The sequence below is a fragment of the Cervus elaphus genome, chromosome 12, assembly GCF_910594005.1.
Source record: "Cervus elaphus chromosome 12, mCerEla1.1, whole genome shotgun sequence".
Classification (NCBI taxonomy): Eukaryota; Metazoa; Chordata; class Mammalia; order Artiodactyla; family Cervidae; genus Cervus; species Cervus elaphus.
The window spans coordinates 10064342-10082819 of NC_057826.1; the positions used below are offsets into that span (position 1 = coordinate 10064342).

General features: G+C 41.8%; 1 protein-coding gene across 1 annotated transcript in view; it reads left to right on the top strand.

Annotated features, from left to right (window-relative positions):
- The first annotated feature begins 3900 nt into the window (after nt 1–3900).
- SEL1L (SEL1L adaptor subunit of ERAD E3 ubiquitin ligase) overlaps nt 3901–18478 on the top strand; it is a 57960-nt gene continuing 43382 nt past the window's right edge. Inside the window, exons 1-3 of the mRNA XM_043919207.1 lie at nt 3901–4087; nt 9246–9283; nt 10344–10575. Coding sequence (XP_043775142.1) covers nt 4018–4087; nt 9246–9283; nt 10344–10575 — 340 coding nt within the window. The 5' untranslated portion in view covers nt 3901–4017. The remainder of the gene's footprint in view (nt 4088–9245; nt 9284–10343; nt 10576–18478) is intronic.

The window sequence follows — 18478 nt, forward strand, 5'->3', positions numbered from 1 at the left end:
CCACTGAAATGTTGTGAAGTAATTAGCCTCCAACTAATAAAAAAATTAAAAAAAAAAAAAAGAAAAAAAAATTATGGTAGATATTTTAAGTTTAATCTATGGTACACAACATGTGGTTTGAAAATATTGTTAGAACACTTTATTGGTAAGGTGTATCTATTAATCAGGGCCCCCCAGGAGGCACTAGCGGTAAAGAATCCACCTGCCAATGCAGGAGACTTGGGTTCAATCTCTGGGTCTGGAAGCTCCCCTGGAGTAGGAAGAAATGGCACCCCATTCCAATATTCTTGCCTGGAAAATTCCACGGGCAGAGGAGCCTGGCAGGCTATAGTCCATGGGGTCACAAACAGCTGGACACAATGCAAAACTGAGCACACACATCATTAATCAACGAATAATCATCTAAGGCCAGTAGATGACAAGTTCAATGCTATATACCTATATACTTAATTGTATAATTGTCTTTGTTCTCAGCAAACTACCACCAATTTAAAAGGCAAGTTTGTGACTGTTCCGCAGACACTTAGAGAAATAAGGATTAATGAAGACTGGCCTGAAAGGAGAAGGCTCAGCTAAGATGAAATGCCAGTGAAACTGGGAAGATGCCAGGGTTGTGGTTAAGAAGCAGCAGCAGAGCAATGGGCAGATGGCAAAGGAGCCCAAGAGAAAACAAGAGAGTGTTAATGCAGAAGTCAAGAAGATAGTGAAAGAGAAGTTGGCAATTTGTCATTGCAGTGCCTAGCACAGGGCCTTCAATGTAAGAAGCACTCAGTAAAGAAAAAAGATGAAAAACGATGAAGTTAGATCTTAACCAAGCAGTGAGCTTTCCTCAATCTTATCAATCAGATAATCACTGCTTCTCTTGTGGAAGGCAGAAGTTTCTTTCCCAATAATCCCCCCAAGAAAGTAGAACGGTTTGTACAAGTTCCTATTTTGGCAGTAGAAGTTCTAATTTTTTTTTTTATTTTATGACAAAGCCAGTCATTGGAAAATTTTGAAAAAGCAGATGAAAGCAGTGTTTAAGGAAAATTAATCTGGCCGTGGTATGTAGTTTAGGTTAGAGAAAAGAGAGAATGGTGTTGGTGAATATGGCTAGAACTCAGGTGCATCAAGCAAGTAGGGAAAATGAGGGCCAGCAGGGAAGCTTTCAGTGAGAAAGGGGGAAATGGCCACATAATATACTAGATTTTACTCTATAATTTAAAATCAGAGGAACCCTAAGGAAGCACTGTTAGTGACAAAAATAGAGATGAATTGTGGTAAGACAGTATTAGAAAAGAGAACTCTTTTTCATGGGACAGTATTTGTCCTTCATCCTCTCCAGTGTGAATGTTGAACAACATTTTTTTTTATCCTTTTCCTGGAAAAGAGGACTCTTCATCAGAGAAGATGGAACACAAACGGTATCAAGATTCGTGTCCAGTGTGAACTTCTCCAAAATCCCGAACTCAGAATGTCTAAGTTCCAGACCTGACAGTTGACTGTGGGTGAATGCTAAGGAAAACAGAATGACACAATTTGATGAAGGAGCAGGAACATTAAGCCTCTGCCCTGCTTCCTCGTGAGAGCATACTGGAGTTGGTACTGAACACACAAGACTATTTCCACTTCCGCAATGTAATCACTGTCACCTTTATCTCCAAATATGTCAACCTAGACACCCGAACCTAGTCAACCGAAGACCTAGGTAGTCAATGAAGAGGACAATGTGACTTGACAAAAGGAGAGGGATGAGCACAAATGTGTGAAAGGGTTTTTCAAAGACTGTTGACCCCCTTTTCCAGATTATTATTATCTGGTGACCCTTGTAAAAATAAGTAGCATTGACATGATCTGTTAGTTGGTTCAGTTGCTCAGCTGTGTCTGACTCTTTGCGACTCATGGACTGCAGCACGCCAGGCTTCCCTGTCCATCAATAACTCCTGGAGCTTGCTCAAACTCATGTCCATTGACTCGGTGATATCATCCAACCATCTCATCCTTGGCCATCCCCTTCTCCTCCTGCCCTCAATCTTTCCCAGCATCAGGGTCTTTTCCAATAAGTCTATTCTTCGCATCAGGTGGCCAAAGGATTGGAGTTTCAGTTTCAGAATCAGTCCTTCCAATGAATATTCAGGGTTGATTTTCTTTAGGATTGACTGGTTGGATCTCCTTGCAGTCCAAGGGACTCTCAAGAGTCTTCTCCAACACCACAGTTCAAAAGCATCAATTCTTTGGTGTTCAGCTGCCTTTACAGTCCAACTCTCACATCCATACATGACTACTGGAAAAGCCATAGCTTTGACTAGATCAACTTTTGTCAGCAAAGTAATGTCTCTGCTTTTTAATATGCTGTCTAGGTTGGTCATGGTTTTTCTTCCAAGGATCAAGCATCTTTTAATTTCATGGCTGCAGTCACCATCTGCAGTGATTTTGAAGCCCAAGAAAATAGTCTGTCACTGTTTCTTTCCATTGTTTCCCCATCTGTTTGCCATGAAGTGATGGGACCAGATGCCATGATCTTTGTTTTCTGAACGTTGAGTTTTAAGCCAGCTTTTTCACTCTCCTCTTTGACTTTCATCAAGAGGCTCTTCAGTTCTTCTTCGCTTTCTGCCATAAGAGTGGTGTCATCTGCATATCTGAGGTTATTGATATTTCTCCTGGCAATCTTGATTCCAGCTTGTGCTTCATCCAGCCTAGCATTTTACATGATGTATGCTGCATGTAAGTTAAACAAGCAGGGTGACAACATACAGCCTTGATGTACTCCTTTCCCAATTTGGAACCAGTCTGTTGTTCCATGTCCGGTTCCAACTGTTGCTTCTTGACCTGCATACAGATTTCTCAGGATGCAGGTAAGGTAGTCTGGTATTCCCATCTCTTGAAGAATTTTCCAGTTTGCTGTGATCTACAGAGTCAAAGGGTTTGGCATAATCAATAAAGCAGAAGTTGATGTTTTTTCTGGTACCTGGTAGGATTTATTTCCTTTCCTTTTTTAGGGGCAAGGAGGCCGGTTAGTGAGTGCCAACCTGGTATCCCTATACCAGGTACTGTTTCATTTAAGTTAAAAAGAAACACCTCGCTCAGTCTAGCCCTTGTATTTTTTCCTCAGTGCTGTTATCACTATGCTCAATCCAAACTCTAAATAAAACTAAGAGTAAGAAGAGCTTAACACACTACAAACTCTTAACCTTATAATGTGTGTGCACTCGGTCGCTCAGTCCCGGGGGACTCTTTGAGGGCCCCACAAACTGTTGCCTGCCAGGCTCCTCTGTCCATGGAATTTTCCAGGTAAGAATACTGAAGTGGGGTGCCATTTCCTCCTCTAGGGGTGCTTCTGCGACCCAGGGATCGAACCCAGGTCTCCTGCATTGGCAGGAGGATTCTTTACCACTAGCGCCACCTGAGAGGCCCCTTCTTGATATTTACTTGGCGCCAAAAAAAAACACAAAAAAAACCCTCTGGGTTCTTGGTCTTGAGAGGGCGTCTGGTTCAGGTGTTAGCTAAGCTCTCTTAACTTCTACAGAACCGGCGCTTTTAGATATTGCCCCGCGACGGACTACGTTTCCCAGGAGCCCATACCAAAGCGAGAGGCCCATGAAGTGCATTGTGGGAATTGTAGTCTCTAGGGTGACTAACCTCGTCCAATTCCGGACTCTCGCTCCGATTCCGGGATGGTTAAACCAAGGAGCTCACCAATTAGTTGGGGCCATGTCGCTGAGGCCGTGGTCCAACCGAGAAAGCCGGTGTGAGAACTGCGCGTCGCGATTGGTCGAATCCTTGACCTCAGGGGCGGGGCAATGAGGTGGGCGGGGAGGGCCGCGACGATTGGGCGAGGCGTACGCGGCGGCGGGCGCGTATTGGCTGCCCGCTGGGGCAGGGAGGTCTGGGAAGGGGTGGAGGAAGAAGACCAGAGCAGGAAGCGCAGCGGCGAGGCGGAGGTGGCGGCGGCGGCGGCGGAGGAGGAGGAGGCTGAGCTGGTGGTGGCCGAGGCGGAAGAGACAGCTCCGAGGGGTGGCAGCGGCCCTTGGGAGCAGGATGCGGGTCCGGTTCGGGCTGACGCTGCTGCTCTGGGCAGTGCTGCTGGGCTCGGCCTTGGCGTCCTCGGGTCAGTATCCGCCCCCTTCGGACTGGAGGCCGGGAGCCACCGCCCCCCGCTCCGGCCTCCTTCCCGGGGCAGGGCCGTGGGGGCTCCAGCCTCGCCCTGGCTTGTCACTCACGGTCCTCTCTTGGGTTTGGGATGCCCGGGGCCAGAGTGGCTGTTGAGGAGATCTTGCGAGGGGAGGAAGAGAAGGGTGCCCCCCGACCCACTGCCCACGCCTCTCCTCACTTGACAAACTTTCACGACTCCTTAGGAAGGAGAACGGAGTCGATGGGCATGAACCCCGACAGCTTAGAGACCCACGACTGCCACGGAGATACTGTGTTCCGTCGTTTTAGAAACTTCGCACAATCTGAGCTTGTCCCCTCGGCAGAGCCGGGTCCATCAAAAAAGCAGGATGTTGACAGTGGTTGGTTGGGTTTGCATGGCACTTCAGATGATCCTGTCTCTTTGTTTATTTAAAAAAAAAAAAAAGCGAACGAAGGCTTTTGATGTGATCATGCCTATTCTGGTACCCCTTTTAAAGAAATAATTCCTGAGAAAGTGGTATTTTTGTGTTGTTTTTTTTTTTTAACTGTGTCACAGGGTTTCTGAGCTGCCCCATGTTTGCTGACGGTCATTTTTCAAGAAAAGAAAGAACTGGGTGTTTTTTTTTTTCATTAGTGTAAAATGGATAACCTCTAGATTTAATTTTTTTTTTACATAAATAGATTCATGTGCCTTTGAATTGTTTTCCCAATTAGCTGATTTATACCCTGGCTGTGGAAATTATCGTTTCCCTTCTTTAATAGCTTAATCTGCCAACATCTGAAAATGTCAGTTTTGAGAGTGTTGGTAAAGGAGCACTTAGTGTTTCTAAGTGTTGGTAAAGAAAGAATTAGTACAGTAAAGCTTTTGAATTTTAATTGGTTTCAGTTAACAAAACAGCTGTTCTGTGGCTTTAAATTTTTTTGGAACAAGGCAGGGTATAAATGTCAACGCTTTTTTTTTTTTTTTTCCCAACAGAAAATTTCCCAGATGGTTATTTGAATCCTCAAATTATCTGTCCTAGTTGTAAGTCAGTGCTGTAACGTCATTCTGCTTCTAAAATAAGAGATCTAAACCTAAAATTCTATCCATAATGTGGTGTAAGACACCATTTCAAAAGCAACAAGCATATGCCAGTTACTTTACTGCCAACATCATGCTTTAAAGTCTGCTCCCGCCTCCCCTGTTCTTGTTGATTTGTGTTCATGACCAAATCTTTAAAACTCTGTGTAACTCCTGAAGCACTGCTAGTAGTTATCCGATCAAAGGAAGTTTGTGATCAGTGCTGTAGAGTCCCTGTGATCCAGGAACCACCTGCATCATAATTCGTCTTATGTGTTTGTTAAAAATGCAGTTTTAGGTCTTGAACAGGTTAGGGCATCTGTTGTTTAACAAGCTCCACAAGTGATTCTTCACACTAAAGTGTAAGAACTACTAAAGAACACAATTGATATCCCTCCAATTCAGTTTGCAGAATTTAAATAAAAAGCATATAAACATTTTCCTGCATTTTCTTTTGACCAGATTTCACATATTCAAAGTGTCATGTCAGTGGAGATGATGATTGAAGAAGTCTTTTCATCAACAGTTGGGATTCCCAGTAGATTATCATAGAAGACTGTTAATAATAAATTGTTAAATCTTTGGGTTGTGTTGATATAAGCAAAAGACTAGGTTCACAAAACATCTGCTCTGATTTCCATCATGGTTAAACTGCCAAAACATTTCTATGGTAGAGGCTAAAGCCTTGCTTAACCCGAACTAGAACAATGTAGATGTGCATGCTGACATGAAGAGCAGATGATAGCACACTTAAGTGAGATAGTTTTATAAATGGAGTACATGGACTTTGAGTTGGCTTTTTTATTCGTTAAATTGCTTATTTACAAAGTGTTGGCTTCATTTTTAGCTTAAAAAGTTTTGCTTCGTTCACAATTTAGTGTTGACTTAAAATGTTTGACTGTTAGTAGCTACCCGGGGCGAGTCGCATTTTTTGCCAGGTAGAATTTGATCACCCAGCTGAAGGAATCTTGGTCCTGTCGTTGTTAGTAGCTGTTATCTAATAACTTACCTTGAAGCCATGTAAAAATTTCGTACTTTTTTAAGAAACATTTTCTTTTCCTTTAGAATAAATAAATTTAAAGGAGGAGATTTAAAAGATATTTCTCCTTTGTTTTCTCCAGGTTATAATGAAACATGCTTTAACTTCTCACATGTTGTCGTGTTTTTGACAGGAAGTGGCTTATTGGTTAAAATGATTTACTGTTCATTTCTGTTTTGTTTTTTTTTTAAATGCCAAATAATATTATGGAGTCTTGTGAATATGGTCCAACGCTAGGTATTTCAGGTAATAGTTACACCATATATTTCAGATTGCAAAATATGTTTCCTTTCACTCTTCTTTTGTTCCTTAAAACTTTATTGAGAGTCAACAGGGCAGGTGATATTCTTCCCTTTGACGCTTGAGGATAAGAAGGCTGAGCAAGCTTGCCATATTGAACCACGTGTGTAACATTGACATGCCATGAAGCCAGGTTTTGAGCCTAATTGTCCAGGCCTTGGATTTGGAGTAGTTAAGAATCAGCAGTATCCTAGGATCTGCACAGATTTCAGTGGCAAATCTGAAAACAGGCTGTCTGGTCTCTTTTCACTAAACTTTCCAGACTTTCTGTGTTTAAAAGTGTATCCGTCTCTGTTTAATCTACATGACAAGTTAGAAGATGAGTTTGTAGTGACCACTTTCCCTTGAAAGATGATCCTTGATATTCTGCAGTTGTGTTAACTCATATTATAAAACTGAAAATTGGTCTTTTTCAAAGCAAGGGGTATGATTACCAGAGTAATGTAAACCATGATATTTGGATACAGTACTGTTTAGTGAGAAGTCCTTAACTCTTCACTGTATCCTTTTTGCATTTTTCTTCTTGCTTGATAATGTAATCTGATCAAAGCACTACTGTATTCTTTTTATTTATACATAACTTCAGTATTTTTCATCCTTACCTGACTGCCTATCATAAGTTTCTAGGTTATGAGAAACTTACTGAAAAAGTATTATGTGAATGGACATATCAGTTTGAAAAAGAAAATAGCTGATGCTTTCAGATTACCATCTGGAGTAGGCTTTCCCAGTTTAGTAATTGAGAATTTTTTTAATTTGCCAGTAACCTGAATATATATTCCTGGTTTGTTAAAAGAGAAAAGAAGGAGAAGCATGATGCAATTCGTATGAAATAACCCTGATGTCACAAGTTCCCATGTCTCTGGGAGCTCAAAAACATATCCTGCTACTCTGATGCCTAACAGCTTGTAGTGTCTCAAATGTACATTTTTTATAATTTATTTATAGGCATCTATATTATTTACCTATTAGCTACATACGTGACCTGTTGTGGCAGGGTACTCAGCTGGGTGGTTAATGATTTTAGAGTTCTGACTAATAGCAAGTTTCAGAATTTGGGTGTATACCCTATACATTTCACATTTAATGTCTGCCCTTGATACATTAACTAGTTAATGTTTATGACTAATTAGATACATTCACATATACAATGTAGTTGTGTATTAGAGGTGAATTTTTTTCCTTTATGCAAAGATTTGCTGAGAATGGACTTTGAACCATATGTTAGAACTTGGGCTTTGGGTAATACTTGTGAAGAAGTGAGCCTGAAGAGTGACTGTTTATTAATTGACATCACTGCCTATAAACCTAAATGTTATAGGCCCTATGGGACTGATATATGTTGTACTCTTCTTTTCCCCACCCACCAGAAAAAAATATTTGGAAGGTAATCTAAAAGTAGTGAATGTGAAAATAACTATCATTTTTCTTTGAATTCATAGCACTTCTATATGTGGCAGAACCTCACCAGTAGACCGATTTCTGAAATAGTCAAAGGAAACAAAACCTGAAACAGAGTTGAGTATTTGGTACATAATGAGTTGGTTATACTTCTTAAAAGTTTAGTTCAGTGCTTTGCTAACACAAACTCCAAAACATGTTTTTGCTGTACTTTGAAGAGTTACAAGTTACCAATAATAGTTAGGTATAATCATATGAAGTAAAGGTAAATGGCAACCATAACACCACATTTTCTAGTAAAAATCACATAGTTTATAACATTTTTGCCTATGGTTAATTTCTCACATAACTTAAGGAGCTGGCAATACTGAAGTGAGTAAGAAGGAAATTTAACATTTTTGCCTATGGTTAATTTCTCACATAACTTAAGGAGCTGGCAATACTGAAGTGAGTAAGAAGGAAATTTAAAGATATCTGACACTTGTTTTTTTAACTGGCATACAAAGATCAAATATTTGCGAATGGCCATTTGGGTTGCTGAATGTGTTTATATAAGGCAGTAAAAAGAATAACAGGCAGCTAGAATAGAGGTAACAACAGAGAAATCCAGAGAGAATAACAGAAGTAATCTTAATGTAATCTGACAAAGCCAAAACAGCTAATATAAATTTGGAAGAAAGATACAAGTAGTGATTGGATTTATTGGTAATGTGATATAGGCTATTGATTTCCTAATAAGTAGATCTCACGTGAGTGGATACATGATAGTGTGATGTTCTCAGTTCACATATCTGGTTATATCTTCAGTGAAGTCAAACACAAATCCTAACTATCTTTGGCAACTCTGCTAATCATTCTTAATGTCCATCTTTAGTAGTCTTAGTGAATAATAAAATGCTAGTTATCACTACAATAAGCTACAGTAACTCCAGATTCTGAGCAGAGGAAAAGAAGGAGTGGAATCCCAAACCACACAATTAGGACTCTATTTTCTAAATTTAGTAACTCATTCTCAGTAGTGGACTAACTGTATACAGAAGAACTGGATGGTGTCTGAAGAAATATCTGGTTTTGGTGGTGATGTTCTCGGTCTTCCTGTCTAACAGATGAAGCTACTGTCCTTCCTGGATAAAGAGGAAGAAATACCCCCAACACCCCTTTTTCCTTTCACTTAGTTTTTTCTGAACAGTTGTTGCATACAACAAATTTTTAGATAATTCTAGATTATCTAGTGTCTGATCATTATTTATTATACTTATCAACTGCTTTCACTTAATAATACCTGTGATTACCAAACAAGAAAGACAACTAAATTGTCTTAAAATTTCTTTACAGATGAAGAAGGCAACCAGGATGAATCCATAGATTCCAAGGTGTGTACTCAGATTTGCATTGACCAGTGTTTGATGCCCAATTTAAAAGCATGAATTATGTATCTTAGAAAGGATATGAAATCTGCATCTTTTGAGCAACAGGATTGGATTTCAAAAAGAAAAAGATAGCTAGCATCAGTACTAATTCTTCTGGGGGCTGGAGGGTGGTGGGATGGAAATCACTGACCTGTTGGAATGTTCAGTCACTCAGTCACATCTGACTCTTTGTGACCCCCATGGACGGTAGTTTGCCAGGCTCATCTGTCCATGGAATTTTCTGGCCAGAATACTGGAGGGGGTTGTCATTTCCTCCTCCAGAGGATCTTCCCGACCCTGGGATCAAACCCGCATCTCCTGCGGCTTCTGCATTGGCAGGTGGATTCTTTACCACTGAGCTACCTGGGAAGCCCCTAGAGAATAATAAATATTTCTATTAAGAGTGTTGGTTACCAGGTTTAATTTCAACTTAAATGTGGTGTGTGTGTCTGTGCGTTGAAGAGCCTTAAGGCAGTTACATTTTACTGCCTAATGAGAGATTGATTTTATTCTTTTTTTTCAGTTTTTTAATTCGAAGATTTAATCTCTGTCATTGTTTCCACTTATATAAGTTCTTTAAAAACAAAATCTATTAATGCACTTAAATTGATTGGTTGAATGAATGAGGTTGATGATTGCCTATTCAAAGAGACCAATCACTTATGATCCCTGATCTCTAGACTAGGAGGGATGCGGGTAAGAAGCAGGAAGCTGCAGTACAGGGCTGTCCTACGGGGAGTATGAGATACACTGGGAGCAAGGAGGGGAAGACCATAACCAAGACTTAGGGGATTTAAGGAAGGCTTCTTGGGGGGAAGTAACATCCCAGTTGAAATACGTACAGTCAGGTTTAGGCAGGTGATGAGGGCACGTGATAGGCAGATAGCAGAGTCTGTAGAGGCAAGCAAGTAGGACACGTTCAAGGAGCTGAAGGAGCTGTGTCTGAATTAGTGAAAGTAATGGTCAGATTAGATTGGAGGGAGTCTTATTACTATTGGTAACTAAAAATACTTCATATTCTCAGACTTCTGTGCCGTCAGATGAGTCGGTAGAGAACCACAGCCCAGCAGGCAGAGTAATCGCTGGTCAGATATTCCTTGATTCAGAAGAATCTGAATTGGAATCACCTCCTCAAGAAGAGGAAGACAACCTCAGAAGCCAAGAAGGGGAAAGCATCGCAGAAGAAATCAGCTTTCTAGAATCTCCAAACCCAGAAAACAAGGACTATGAAGAGCCGACGAAAGTACGGACACCAGGTAGTCTGGACGTTTTGTTTGCTTTTGTCTGATTTAGCGAGGAGGCAGCTGGAATTTTAAAGCTAGCGTAGAAGGTACAGAAGTCCTGTTTTACTGATTGTTCATCACATATAATGTGTAGAGTATAATTTTACAGAGTGTGTTACATAAGCTGAATTTGATCGTCAGTATTGCTGTTGTGTTATATTAATGTTCAGGAGTCCGGTATGTAATAATGCATCAGAGCGGCACACAGAATAGGAACTCAGACAGGGAGGGTTGTCTTAAGTGCTGCTTTGGTTACTTTCAGAACTGTTAGGATTTTCACTGCAGTAATCTTTTCAGTCATCCTGGATAATTTGATTTAGGTGTTTATCCCTCTCCAGTTGAAGCCTACATAAAGACTTTAATCCAATTCTAATTTTCACTTTCTTGACACTGTAATTTTTAAATTTACGACTTGCTCTTTCTCACAATACAGTGTGCTAAATTCCTGTTCTTCTAAAAATTAATTATTAATGTGTCTTTGCTGCCCTGTCCCACCACCCTTCTGTCATTTATCATTTCAAAGATCACCACCATTCCCGCTTATTCTGTTAGTAGGCAGTCTCGAGAACTGATCCAGATTTGACCTTTTAAAAATATAATTTATTGCAAATATACAAAAAGAGAAACCACTGTTTAAAAATTAAAAGTACCTTAATCCCATCAATTAGAAGTAACAGCTGTTAACATAATGGAGACTCTTTCAGGCTTTTTTCTAGATGTTTGGTTTTAAGAAGACTAAATTGGTTCAGAATGTATATACTGTTTGACAGCCTGCATTTGCACATAACAGTTAATCTTGAACATTTCCCCATATTATTTAATATTCTTTTACAATTTGATGGTTAATGCCTATAAATATTTTTTCATTTAAATGTACCATAACAGTATTTTTTTAATGTATCTTTGGAAGTTGCCTTAGAGTTAGTTGTTAAAAGTAAACCTTGAAAGTAAAATATAAAATTTTAAGACATTTTTGTCAAATTGCTAAGTTCTGCAGAAAAATAAGTCTCTTTATTTCCTTTGAAACCACTCCTTTTCCTGTCCCTCAGTCAGATGTGTATTACCATTTTTAAGTTTTTGCCAAATATTTATTTTCATGCCTTTTTTTTATCCGGGAGACTTCCAAACAAGTGCAGAAGTAGAGAGCGTAATGACCCCGGTGTGCCCACCGTCGCCCGGCTTCAGCCGCCATCGGTGCCCTTGTACTTGCTTCATCTTTGCTACTCCATACGCACTTGCTCTTTTTTCCTCCTGGAGTATTAAGCAAATTCCACGTTGTTTTACCTGTGTAAACATCTCTAAAAGTAAGAATTTTTTTGTTCAATGAAACAAAAAATGCAGGTATTAAAACACTCACAAGGTTAGCTATTGTTCCCATTCCTATCACCCAGTACCCAGATTCTGTTCTGTTTTCCCAGTCGTTTCCAGTGTCTTCTTGGAATTGGTTTCTTTCAGTCAGTATCCACACTGAGATATTAGGTTTCTCTTACTCTGTAACAATCCTCCCTCCCTGTTTTCAGGTGCTATTTTATTTGTTAAAGAAAGAATGTCCTTTGTGCTCCAGGACTTCTCACATTCTAGATCTAGTGGGTCATATTCTTGTAACGTAATTGAACTTGTTCCACTATCTGCTGTCTAGTCTGTGAACTAGAAGTTCAGTCCAAAGGCTTGGGTAGATTTTGTCTTTTTTTGGTGTGATTTAATATATGTTTATATTATGAAATGACTACCACAAATTTAATTAACATCCATTACCACACAGTTACAATTCTTTTTCTTGTGAAGAAAACTTTCAAGATCTACTCTCAGCAACTTACAGATATACAATATTGTTAACTATACTCAATGTGTTTTATATTATATCCTTGAAGTCAGTTTTTTAATTTATTATTTTTTATCTAGAATCTTTTTTATTTTTTAAATTATGAAAGTATGATTACATATTTACAGGAGACTTAGAAAATACAGAACAAAGTTACGTATAGTTCCACAATTTTTTCAGTAGATAAATTGAGAATTTTTAGTTGAAATTTCAATATAAAACTCAAAAAATACCAATAAATATACAGAAAAGTAGATGGATATTATAGACCTGAAAAGCGCCATGAACCAATTCAACATAATTAAGATTTTTATAATTTCACACAACAGTAGGATACAAATTCTATTCAAGTTCCCGTATACTATAAACTAGGAGACACTGGAACATATCCAGGGACATAAAACACAGTGCAAAAATTTCATGGTCTAAAGGTATTGCAATCATATGGAGTCTGTTCTCTTGTCACTGTGAAACTGTTTTTTAATTGATAATATTCATAGACAGTGTTGTATACTTCCCATTGCATTACCTGGGAGGTATGTAGTATTTGTCCCACTTCTAGGGATTGGTCAGTACGGTTGGGCGTTGTCAGCCTGATCTAGCCATTGGAAAGTTCCTCACTGACCTTTCGCCCAGAAGTTTTGAGAACCATTTCATTCTTTGTATGGATCCATCTTTTTCAGTGGGAGTTGCAAAATATGACTTTCTAACTTATTCCTTGTGCATTTGTTATCTGGGATTCTTTCATAAAGAAGAACTCTTCTCATCAACTATTTGGTTACCCAGAAATACAGTCCATATAGTAGGATAAAATGCTTGATTCTTTCCCCTGAAATATTTTCAAATAATGATTTGGTACCCTACCAACCTGCAAAAGAGACCTGTGAATATGTTTTCATTTCTGTTTGTTTTGCTTTGCTTTTGAGCATCATTAGAAATCCATGGGTTTTATATATCTGTGCATTACTCTTTTGTAATCATTCTTTTTTGTTGTTTACATTTTTCCATTTTTGGCTGTTGAGAGTCCCTTTAAGTTTATTCCTTTGTGCTTTTTTGACTAATTGTAGGTAACTTTTAAACTTTTTTTTTTTTTCTTTTTAGGCGGGACAAGATGTCCCAAATTCATCTTATATGTTTCCTGACCTAAAAATGAATCTCAGCCCTCCTTTTAGTGGGAAATTGTATTTATTTTGGAGAGTATAATCTAGACACCAAGGATATGCATTGCAGCTGCGTTATCATTACTAATAGACTTTTTTTTTGGTCAAAGAGTTAGGAAATATAACATTCATATTGATTTTTTTCCAGTTCAGATTGAATATTACAGGTGAGATAACAAAGGGTCAGACTGACAAATTGATTTCACAAGAATCCAAGATCCTACCTAATGTCCAACTTGACTAATGTGTTCAAAGATCTGTCACAAGACACAGGTCACAGGTCTGAGGCCGCCAGAGCCGCTCCCAGGTCCTGTCTTGCCGCATTTAAGATGCGCCCTGGCTGACTTTAACACACGATTTTAACTTAGGACAGCTTTGACCGATGCATGTGGAGTGTCAGCCCCACAATAGGGAGCTATTTCAGTTATCAAAAGTCTCCAGGGTATTCCCTGATAATTGCATGACTTGCGTGGTGTTTTCTAGGAAGTCATGCCTGGTAAATACTGATATCCTGGGTGCACAGTGAGCAGTCTGCATAAACCAGCTCCAGCCAGCTAAAGCAGTGCACAAGTAGGGACTCTCCCGGTGGTAACCGGAAGGCCTCTTGGCGTGTTTCTTAGATGGTTTGATCCCACCCCTCTGTCTCTCTGTTTCTCTGACAGTGAAAGGAGAGAATGGATTTCAGGGCTGCCGCTAGTCCTTTCTACCCGTCAGGATCTTTGCTTCTTTGTTTTTATGTTGGGGTCTCTTTGCCCTGGTGCTGGTACCTAACAACATGGATGTTACCTTACTTCAGTCAGACAAACAAACAAAGGATATATCATTTCAAAATAACAATGGCAACCATACCACTAACAGTAAGATCGCTGAATGTAGCTTTAAGATTTCGTTGAGGTTCTTTTTGTTCTTAGTGTATATTTTACTAGTGATTTGTAGCATGATGTGTTTTAAAAATCACTTCAGTAATGCTGTGTGTGGTCATAGCAGGAACTTTTTAAACATTTAGATTGTTCAGTTTTTCAGTAATTGTTTTTTTCTTTTCATTCGTTTTCATGTGTTCTCAGTACGTGAGAGGACTTACGTATGTACGTGAAACATGCGTTGTGTCTGCATGACTTGGTGTGTGCAGTCACAGTTGCGTTAGAACTGGGTTATATGACAGCTAACTTCTAGACTTGCTTCCTCTGTCAGCCTCTCGTCCGTGTCTCTGCCATACTGATCTTCCTAAAACCCAAATGTGATCCTGTCACTTCCCTGTCTACAACTCCCATTAGCTCCCATTCACCTGTGAAATGAAGTCCTTGCTCCCCAGGGTGACTGACATAGCCTCTCTGTGCGCATGGCCGCCACCTTCCGTGGCTTCATCTCCCGAACCTTCCCCTCCATATGCCTTTTTCCAAGGAGACTAAACCCATCATCCTTCTTCAGAGGCTTGTGCCTCTGGGCCTTTGTACAAACTCGCCCCACCGCTTGGGATACCTTGCTCACCTCCTCACCCAGATCCATGTGTCACATTTCTGCTCATCTTGAAAGCCAGACTTAGGCTTCTCTTTTCCAAAGCAGTTCCTGAGGTAGCTAAGAGTCTCTTGTGTGAAAGGAATTCCTATCCAGTGCCCCTGTTTGCACCCTTTCCCCGGAGGCTAGTTATCTAACAGCAGCCAGACTGGTCCTCCTTCCTGTTCACAAGCCGCCAGTGGCTTCCCGCCACGTTGAGAATGAAATCCAAACAAGGCTTTAAATGATCAAGCCCCTCCTGTCTGACCTCATCTCTGTCACTCATGTGACTCCAGTCACACTCGCCTTCTGCTGCATGTTGAACCTTTCACACTTAATTCCCAGCTGTCAGGAGTCCCTAAGACTACACCCCTGGGCTCGATGATTCTCTGGAGAGACTCAGCAGGACTCAGCATATAGTCATATCTTCAGCTGTGATTTATTACAGAAAAAGAATACAAAGCAAAATCAGCAAAGGGAATGGTGCACAGAGTGAGTCTGGGGAAGCCAGACACAGGTTGCAGGGGTCCTCCCCCAGGGGAGTCACATGGGACGTGGTTAATTCCCTGGCAAGAAGTTGTGACCACATGTGTGAAGTGTCAGGGAAGCCCGTTAGAGGCTCAGAACCCGGAGTTTCTGTGGGGTCTGGTCACATAAGTGCTCCGTGCCTCGCACACAGCCAGAAGGAAAGCAGGCGTTCAGCATGAGCCATGTTGTTTATTCAGCTGGGCTGAGTCACTGGTAACTGTTAGGGTGGTGGGAACCCTTCCATGATCTTAAGTTCCCAGACACAAGCCAAGGGCCGGCCTGTTAAACAGGCCTTTTCAAGGACAGAACTTCAGGCCTGCTGCGCTCACTCTTCTCTATGTCCCCAAAGACCCCCTTGGTCACTGGCCAGGTTGTCTGTGCAGCAAAATTATTATCAGTATGACCCAGACAGCACGGATGAGGAGACCCCCCTGCAGTATTCATTTCAGCTGTGTTCTTTAACATGTCTTAGCCAACTGAGAAATCCCATTCGTCATAAAGGTCTGCCTTGGAAAGGCAGGTTAGCATCCTCCTCAAGTTTCTACATCAGCCTTTTTTACCTGACTCTAGGCATCAGTTTCCTGGCGGCCCAGTGGTTAAGAATCCACCTGCCAATGTAGGAGACACAAGTTTGATCCCTGGGAAAGATTCTGTAGAGAAGGAAATGGCAACCAGGAGTTGCCAGTATTCTTGCCTGGAAAATCCCATGGACAGAGAAGCCTGGCAGGCCACAGTCCATGGGATCGCAAAAGAGTTAGACGTGACTGGGCAACTCAGCACCACCCCCAGCATGAATTCAGGCCCAGTACAAGTCTGGCCAGGAAGTTGAAGCTGGCTTGAAAGCCTTCTAGGGCTGAGGCAGTGTCGTGATAGGGCGCACATCCAGGAGTCCATCCAGTACCAGAAGGAATTGCCAGGGAGTCCCAGGCATGCCCCAAAATCAGTTTATGATTGCTGGGCACCCAGAGCAAGATATTAATTAGCAGTATGATGGACAGGGAGGCCTGGCGTGCTGCGGTCCAAGGGTTGCGAACAGTCGGGTACGACTGAGCGACTGAACCAGCTAATGATGCAGCTGCCCACCACAGGTATCTCGTCCTAGGGTTCCTGATCCAACCCAAGTCATTCAAGGTCAGTGCTTGGTTTCCCAGGGACTGCCAGCCAGTCCCCTAGAGTTTTGTTGTCTGTGACGACAATGGGTCCACCTCACGAGTGTGGTCGACATCGGAGGTCTTCTGCCTGGAAAGTACAGCGCCTGGGTCAGCCCCTCTGCCGCTCAGCAGCCCTGCCAGGTGTAATCGTAGGCTCCGAGTCTGAATTCACAGCGCTCTCAACAGGCTTGTAGAGGGGCCCAGGGGGTGTTCCTTCATGAAGAGGAAGACACTTCCAAAACAGCTTCGAAAAACAAGGATCATAACCCCTCCCCGCCCCCCGTGCCTCTCTGGGTGCAGGGCCTCTGCTCGCTTTCCTTGGCGGTTACAAAATCCGTGCTTCCATTCGGCAGTCATCATTCTATGTTTCCCGGCCATCCCCTGCTCTCATCCTGACCTGCCGTCTGGAGGGGCTGTGGGAAAGAGGTGGCACAACATCTTCATAGGAAAACCCTTTTAAGGACTTCCCTGGGGGTCCAGTGGTTAAGACACCACCCTTCCATCACAGGGGACTTGGGTTCGATCCCTGGTCGGGGAAGATCCTACATGCCACACGGCGTTACAAAAAAAAAACCTCCTTTATACAGCCGAACCAGAAAAATACCACGTGCACGGATTGGTCAGGACCAAACTCCTGAATTTCCTAAAAAATAAAAATGGTTTTATATAACCACCCACCCCTTTCACCCCGTGAACATCACTTCCCCAGTGACCAGCCTAGAAAAGACCAGTCCCTTTCTGAGGACAGCTGCATTGGCTGATCAGATTGCACTAAGGCGTGTGCCGCAGCTGGAAAGAGTGAGGGAGGCAAAGTCAGACATCAGTCCGTCGTCTCAAACAGCCCAGGGAGTTGACCTTTGCTAGACATGCTCCGGAGGGGGTCGGAGTTGACTCAGCCAGTCCAGAGTGATCGGAAGTCACTGTTGGTGTAATGTCCCTTTTCCCCAGTTGCAGCTTGCAGCTCTAGCCACAAGTTAAGAATGTAAGTCAGGCTCTGTATTGGAACCATACAAGCTCTATCTGCAGCTTGATTTTGGACGGTCCCATCAAAGATCAAGTCCTTTCCTGTGGGCTTTTGTAGCAGACCCAGACAGTCCAGCCGAGCAGCCGTGATGCACCGCAGAGAGGCGGCCTGATGCTCAGAGGTCAGAGGGCCTGAGCTCTTTACAAGCCAGCCACGCCAGCTTTCAGTTCAGCTCCCGGCTCCCACTGAGGCTGGAAGCTTATACCAGATGTGTGGGGCCTTAGCTTAGAATCAAGTCCAGGCAGTTAGGATCTGTGAATTCAGGAGTTTTAAAAAAAAGGCAGAGGCTTTTCTTTGGCAGCAAAACCTAGATGCTGTAGACCACAGAGGTTTTGGTTTTGTCCCTAAGTCCAAATCGACCCCACTCACAGATACACACATCAGCCTTCAAGGGACAGACCTCCACTCTCACCAGCTCCCATCAGCCAACTGAAACCTGCTTTTCAGAACTCCTAAAGGACATCTCCATCTGTAGAGCACCTTTCTTTTCTTTTTGTCTCCCTTTTCCCAGAGGCTCCAATAAGCAAAAACCCCTATCTTCCATTAGCAGAACTCATCAGTTACGGAAGCTGTTTCAGTTTCCAACATGCAGAGTTTCAATTCCAACCTGTCAACTGGCGGCAGAAAGCAAGGAAGTTGTGTCCCACTAACACATTTCTTCTTTGCAGCTTGCCTCAACCAGGATGACTCCTCTGGC